This window comes from Macrobrachium rosenbergii, chromosome 6 (genome assembly GCF_040412425.1).
Source record: "Macrobrachium rosenbergii isolate ZJJX-2024 chromosome 6, ASM4041242v1, whole genome shotgun sequence".
Classification (NCBI taxonomy): domain Eukaryota; kingdom Metazoa; phylum Arthropoda; class Malacostraca; order Decapoda; family Palaemonidae; genus Macrobrachium; species Macrobrachium rosenbergii.
In genome coordinates this window covers 13522195-13529694 of record NC_089746.1, presented here as the reverse complement: position 1 = coordinate 13529694, position 7500 = coordinate 13522195, and the positions used below count along the sequence as shown (strand labels likewise).

General features: G+C 39.5%; 1 protein-coding gene across 1 annotated transcript in view; it reads right to left on the bottom strand.

The window, feature by feature from the left end:
* LOC136839215 (discoidin domain-containing receptor tyrosine kinase B-like) overlaps window positions 1-7500 on the bottom strand; it is a 336084-nt gene that overhangs the window by 59272 nt on the left and 269312 nt on the right. The window contains 2 exon segments of the mRNA XM_067104952.1: window positions 4308-4780; window positions 4783-4914. Of these exon segments, the coding sequence (XP_066961053.1) occupies window positions 4308-4780; window positions 4783-4914 (605 nt within the window).

Genomic DNA, 7500 nt, shown 5'->3' with positions numbered 1-7500 from the left:
CCCCTTACTTGTCATCGTCCTTAATTGAAGATGTACTCTCTCTCACTCTCTCACTGGCAAGTTCCATCATGAGCTTCTTCGAATTTTCTTTAACAATCGCCATTAAATCATGAGCCAATATGCAGTTTAAATTGTAAACAGACCTACTTTACGGCTAACTAAACTCATAACACTTGCATGGCAATTTCACATAAAGCCCCAACTGCTAATTACCTCTAAGAGGTAATTAGAATGTAAATAAATCTGACTCGTGTGTACCAACTACAGTGAGCTCGGCAAAAAATTGCTTAGTCGTCTCCAATGGACGCATAAACTGTGTATTATCGCTCTACTTTTTATTAACTACAAATTCCTGATAACGATTCTCTAAGTTGACTGTATTAAGTGGTGACGATGACGCCGCGCATGACACTCCTAAGTAAGACTTGAATTTTTTTAATACCCGCTATGACAAAAGTCAACATGCACCTACAGTATATATACCTATAAACCGTTTGTTTAACCGCCCTCTCTCTCTCTCTCTCTCTCTCCTCTCTCTCTCTCTCTCTCTCTCTCTCTCAATCTCTCTCTCTCTCTCTCTCTCTCTCTCTCGATCTGAGCTTACAATTATACGTAAGTCAATCCTCTTCCTGCAAACTCAGCACTCTTATATTAAGCACTTCTGAACCACAGAAAGGTGGGTGATTCAAGGATTTAAAAAATTAAGGATTTAAAAAATTAAGAAATGAGCGACGAGCACACGAGGGACTATCCTAGACGGAGGCCGAGTGGGTTAGTTTTAATTACAACGGCTTAAAAATTACCTCGGGCGTAAAACTCTTAACTGTATCTAATTAGGTCCCCCACAAAATCCGACGAGATTACGGCAGCGGGAAAATTTTCTTTTCCTACACAGCAACGGGAGCACAGCAGTTCTACTGTGCAGCAATTTGCAGGATGGCTGTTCTCCCTTCCCTCTCAGCACTCCGCTAAACTGGGGTTACGGTTGTAATTAGCCTAACCTGGCGCCAGAACCCATATTGGTTAATCCTGGCTTAAACCCGCAGGCTTCAATAAACAGTATTAAAGTATAATGATTATCCAAAAAGGTTGCATAATAACGGCTGGAATTAACCATTTATACGCATCAATTGGGATTAATTGAACGGTTTCACAAAGCTCAAGGATTTTGGTACTGATAAATGAATATATAGGTTAATTTCGCACGGCGTAATCTGGTGGTAGTTAATGACCTGCAATGATGCTGTAACTATTCAATATTTCATTAATGGAATAACTGTTTATGATTAACCATCTTCTATTTATAAACATTAGGAATTAATGACCATCACTCAGAGTAAAGGCAAATGCTTCAGCAAGGTTTTACGCCTATCAAATCTATAGGTAATAAGGTCTTTCTGTTAGTTTTCATCAGACACTAAATCTTCCTATTTATTTTAAAAGGAGGTAATTTTCTATTCAAGTTGATTTTGCAATGTTTTTTTTCGCCGAGTGTCGCTATGATCTAGAGAAAAACAGGTACTTAAAATGTTATGGGATCAGATTTAAAATTCCTTGGAGTGCCGAATACGAGAGAGATAACATGAGATCTAAAGTCTACTGTACAGGAAATTACACCAGCGTGCTCGTGGTTAAGACAAAAAGCGTCGTCATAATTAGGCTAACCAAATTAGATTGAACAGAAAGGACTACAGGTAGGCACAAATGGGCAACGTTAATGCTGTAGCTCTATGGAAAATTTACTTTTTGTTGCCTATGAAAACAAGTACAAAACGCGCTGAAGTTTCTTCGGCGCAATCGAGCTTTCTGTACAGCCGCTACAGTGTATAATCAAAACACCAAAAATAGATCTATCTTTCGGTGGTCTCGGTATGCTGGATGTGCCGCGGCCCATGAACCTCTAACCACGGCCCGGTGGTGACCTATCCTATATTGTTGCCGGATGAACGATAATGCCTAAATCTAACCTTAAAAAAAATAAAAAACTACCGAGGCTAGAGGGCTGCAATTTGGCATGTTTGATGATTGAATGGTGGATGATTAACATATCAATTTGCAGCCCTCTAGACTCAGTAGTTTTTAAGGTTTGAATGCGGACGGACAGACAAAGCCGGCATAATAGTTTTCTTTTACAGAAAACTAAAATGACTTTCATTTTCTTCATTTATAAAATTAACGAATGAATAAAACCAACTCCCTAAGCTTTTTCATTTCCGTTTACAGCATACTCCCAACATTCTCAAGTAGCCTACACTAATTCAGAAGTGGCCTGCCACCTGCCAGAAATATTTACATCATAACAAGACACATTTTTAACGTGTAACAATTTGCATTTACCAAGAAACCTATTTTTTTCCCTGCCATTTCCAATTTGGTTAATTACTGAGACTAAAGAAATTGAAATTAAAATAAATTTTTTTCTCTTAATTACAGTACCAGATTTCTCATTAATTATTGCATTCTTGTTTACAAATTTCATGTTGCTTTTTTTTGTCGCCTATAGGGAGCACTGGGTCCATTGCAATTCTCATTATTTGTTGAACTTCAGTTAAAATGCAACAGTACAGCAATTATAACTTTGCGAAAGTCATTCGTAACCGTTTGAATATTCCATGGTGAAATAAAATCACTATTATGTGTTTATAATATACGGCAAACATGTCTGAATTCAAGACTAAATGACTGGGAACTTTCGACGATCTACCCAATTAGCTGCTGTCTTCAACCCAAAAAACAGGAGATGGGTGTGTCTGTGATATTATTTATCCAATAATAATAATAATAATAATAATAATAAATAATAATAATAATAATAATAATAATATATGTTATCAGCCACAAAATATAGCTGGGATACGATATCTTCGGATACTTTAATTTTTTTTTAAATAGTGTCCAGGGACACTGACTAAAAACCAAATGGAAGCCTTTGACCATTTTTAACACGGAGGTCTCATATTTTACATTAATTTACAGCACATTGTCCTTATTTTCGTTTAATGTAGATCCTTCTTGTGAATTTTGTTTTTATACAAATTAGTTACTTTCCAGTTTAGCTTTAATTAATCGCCAAATAAAATTTGGTAAATGGAAATAAATATTTTGGACTGGAAAGTTGTAAGAATAAATCTTCATACACCTCACAGACTGAAAAACCACAGGTCAATACACAATGACCTAGCGTAACCTAACCTGGCCTAACCTAACCTTTTGCAGTTAACAGTGCACTTAGCCGAAGCTATCCCATACGTAACCAATCATTATTTTATACTGTTAAGAACTGGGATTTTTGGATAGGGAATATTACGAAAAGCAAAAGGTCAACAAAAACAACTGGCCTACCCTTGCCTAACCTTACCTCAATTTTTGCAGTTGGCAGTGTGCATGAATTATCACAGAATATTGTAAAATGCCCTCTATAGTCAAGAGAAAACTGGCCTAGCCTTGCCTAACCTAACATCAAATTTCGCCTTTGACTGTATGCTGTACTTATTATCATAGAAGTACCCAAACATTGTTGGACAATGCAAGGAACAAACTTTTGATTGGGAATATTGTGAAAATATGATCACTGGCTAAAAAAAAAAAAAACACACACACACACAAAGGTCATTTGAAAGCTGGCTATGCCCAGTCTAGCTTAACCAAACCGTACCTCTTACAGTTGTAGTGTCCAAAAGTAACTTAACTGGACACTGTTAGGAACTTTGACTTATGGATTGGGACTATTACAAACCTATGTATAGAGGAACTGGAAAAACCTGTGTATGGAAGCCTAGTCTTGCCTATCCTAACACACTCCAGTAGGTGAAGCAGTTTAGTCCATTTATCTAATGTCTGGAAGCTGTTGAAAAATAAGAGCTTTGGCTTAACTATATTGTTAAAGTATACCCTTTTTACCCGAGAGAGATGCTGCCTACCTGTCCATGAAATACGCAAAGTAAACAAACCTATCAAGAGATATGGGTAATACGAGTTCGGGCCTTTTCGGTCGTAGGTCATTTAGGCCTTAAGCACGTTTACGTGCAAAATGGGCGCCGTGTTTAGTACCAGGCCCCTTGGGGATGTACGTAAAACATAAAATAATGACGGTAAATACCATAAACATGACGTCTTACGCTGTTTTGGATGTTACGGCCTCAATGACTTACGGAAGAAAACACAAGGACCGAAGTACTTGATAGGATGTTTGGACCGGAAAAGAACTTTATACCAAAACAACAGTACATACAAAACCAGAATCAACGCACTACAACACACTAGGAACACAAACACAAAATGAACAGGTCCTTCTACTGAAACTTTACCTTAATCTGCCGATCGAAGTTCTCCGGTGGGGGTGGAATGGGAGGAGGCGGATTCGTCAGAGTGGCCAAGGTCATGGGTCGAGGAATGGAGGTGAAGGTGGAGGTCGCTGGGAAAGTCGAGGACGGCCTCAGAGTGGTCACTGGCCTCAGCGTTGGAGTCGCATACACTGGTACGTGGTCTGGGGTCAAAGGTCGACCTCGGGGTAATGTATTGTGAGGTGACGTCAGGGGGCTCTTCTGGATATCATCGTAGAGCAGGCAACTTCCTTCTTCGTAAGTGGGCGTAATGGTGCCACCTATCCCTACGCCCAGTCCCACGCCTTCCATCAGGCTCTTCATGTCCAGGGTATCTGGAGGCGGCCTACGGAAGACTCTAGGCGAGGAAGCCTTCCCTTGCCTCCTTCGAAGCCAAACGCCAGCCCACACCAGCACCAAAACGCCCACACCCACACTAAATCCAACGGCTACCCCACGTAAGTTCGGTGTTGGTGGGCGGTGTAAACAGCCCAGACGTCAGCCGGTGGTTCGGGAGGACGGCCGGCTGTGTGTTCCTCAGGAGACGTTGTTTGTCTCTTCTCCCAGTCGCCTAGTCTGCAGCCGCACGGCGCTGCAAACAAGCAAATAAGGATTATTATAAAAAAAAAAATACCGTTTTACAGATCAGAACTAAAGTGGCAACATGACTATGCAATTTTACAAAAAGAAAAATAAAGGAAAATGAGTTACATAGTTAAAAAAAAACCACACGGTTCAGCTTTCATTGAACTTTTATGCTGGGATGGTTCCGACTTTCCGCTGTCAACGGACAAAAAAAGCTGTTTGAAGACCCACTGACTACCGAGTATCATTTGAGAGAGAGAGAGAGAGAGAGAGAGAGAGAGAGAGAGAGAGAGAGAGAGAGAGAGAGAGAGATGGATTGTAACTGTATTCTCGCCGAGAAGTCAATCCTTTGCTATATATCTGGGCTGACCATATCCCTGAATTGTAAACGTTAAGACTGACATTCAAACATTTCGTCTCTCTCTCTCTCTCTCTCTCTCTCTCTCTCTCTCTCTCTCTCTCTCTTCAGCCAAAGTGGAATCGCCTACAGCAAGATTTCTAATACTACACACTTCCATAAATATAAAGTTATGTACTTTAAAGGGAAGTAGTCTAATTCAAGAGCCTGTAACCAAACAGGTTACGTAAATAAGAGTTTTGTGAAATGTTATTGAAAAAAATACTATCTTATTTGCTGGATGTTACAATTATCACCTATAGGTAAAGATGGTGAAGACAATATGTACGTTAGGCATATATACAGACAAATTCATAAACAAAATCAAATAAAAAATACAAAAGTTTATCACAAATCGATGACCAACATTCGCTTCGTACTAAATAAAAGCAAAAACGGACACATAACAGAATCAATTCGACGCTTTAATTCCGAGCAACACTTTTGTATCACCGGAATTTACTAAATCCAATTTCATTCGAAATTGCCAACAAGTTATCAGTAATGTAGAGAGAGTCCATTATGCCTGAAATATTCCAACAACTTCCAGCGTGACACGGCGGGAAATTCGTGACCTGAAAATAGAGTAATTCAACCGCCCGGCCAGCAGAGCGCTTTTGTTATTACCAGAAATTTGAATTATGACGAGTTTAAACTTCGAGTGAGAAAGAAAAATGAAGTGGGGGGGGGGGAATAGAGGTGGAATGTTCGAGCATAATACAACGATGTTTTTGACGAATTAGGAATGAGTTAAGTCTGAATGCATTTAACTTGTTAATTAGGTGTCTGTGAGAGCCATGTAAAGTTGGTTGGTTTTATGCTATTTGTTTGCAAGCATGGGACCTCATGTGGTCCAGTATGAAAAGGAATATGAGGCTAGTGAGGACCTCTACACTCTGTTCTACCAACATAGACCCATGTAAAGAAACTTGTTGTATCATACTGGCTTTGTTCCAGCATGGGCTCGTCCCTCTTTGTGCAGTCCATTACCTACGGATTACGGAGTTCTGGGAAACATAGGCCTACTGCCCATGACTGGGCTCCGATAGCGAATCCCTGGGTAAGCAGTTGGAGTAGATCAAGTAAGGTGAGTCAGTTAAGGTGGGGTTATATTGAGGTTAGTTTAGGTGAAGTAGTTTGGCCTGGAATATACGTTGGTTGTCTTCTCAATAACGAATACGCAATATTTATTTTCCTTTCAGTTGCTGCTTTTACATCGGCCCTAGAAAATGGAATCCTTTTAAATATTCCAGACTTTTGCAGTTGAGTGATGGCTGTCAACACCGGCTTCTCATTCGAAGAAAATACTATGTGACAATGGCAGTACAAGGGAATATCCTAACCTGGCCTAACCTAGGCGGATCTTTCTGCCTCCAACAAGGTAGGGTGGAAGGGGGCTTATCCACACGGACTCCTCATTTAATAAATTATTATTATTATTATTATTATTATTATTATTATTATTATTATTATTATTATTATTGTAGTAGCATGATTTGTACATTGCCTACACGACTTTGCGTCAGTAAGACTGCTAGACCCATATGCAATTTAGGCTCCTTGGTACTTAGGGTTTTGGTTTGTCAGATTAACAAAGTGACAAGTGGATCCTTAGATCAAGGTCGTAGATAGAAGGTTATCATCATCATCATCTTTGATTAAGCAAGCCTTGTGCTGGCACGGGCTCCTGCTCTACGGCAGCCAGAAAAAGAGTAATCAAATCTTACTGAAAAAATATGTTTACCGACGAAATTAGGTGACAAAAACCTTGGAACTATTAACTTTGTGATAGGGAAAATGAAATGAAAATCGTTATCTTTGATAAGCAAAAGTAGACCAATATTCTTACAGTATAGGCCTATGGGTATATATCCCAACTCTGGCGTTCTTGTCATACTCAAAACTGCTGTACAGCTGAGATAACTCACCCAAAGGCCTTACACAACGGCAGTTAAATGTGAATGATCCCAGCTCTAAATAATCGACAGGTTCAAATATTCAAGCAATCGAGGGAAGGGGTGATCTGGATAGCCGAAGCAGATGCACCTTTAATGCTCGGAACGACACACACTCTCTCACCTTGAATTCTCTCTCTCTCTCTCTCTTAATCGCCTTACTTTGTAGACTAATAACGTATCATACTCAAAGGAGTAGTCTATTGAAGGATGGTGCTTAGTGAATAACTAATTAGCAAAT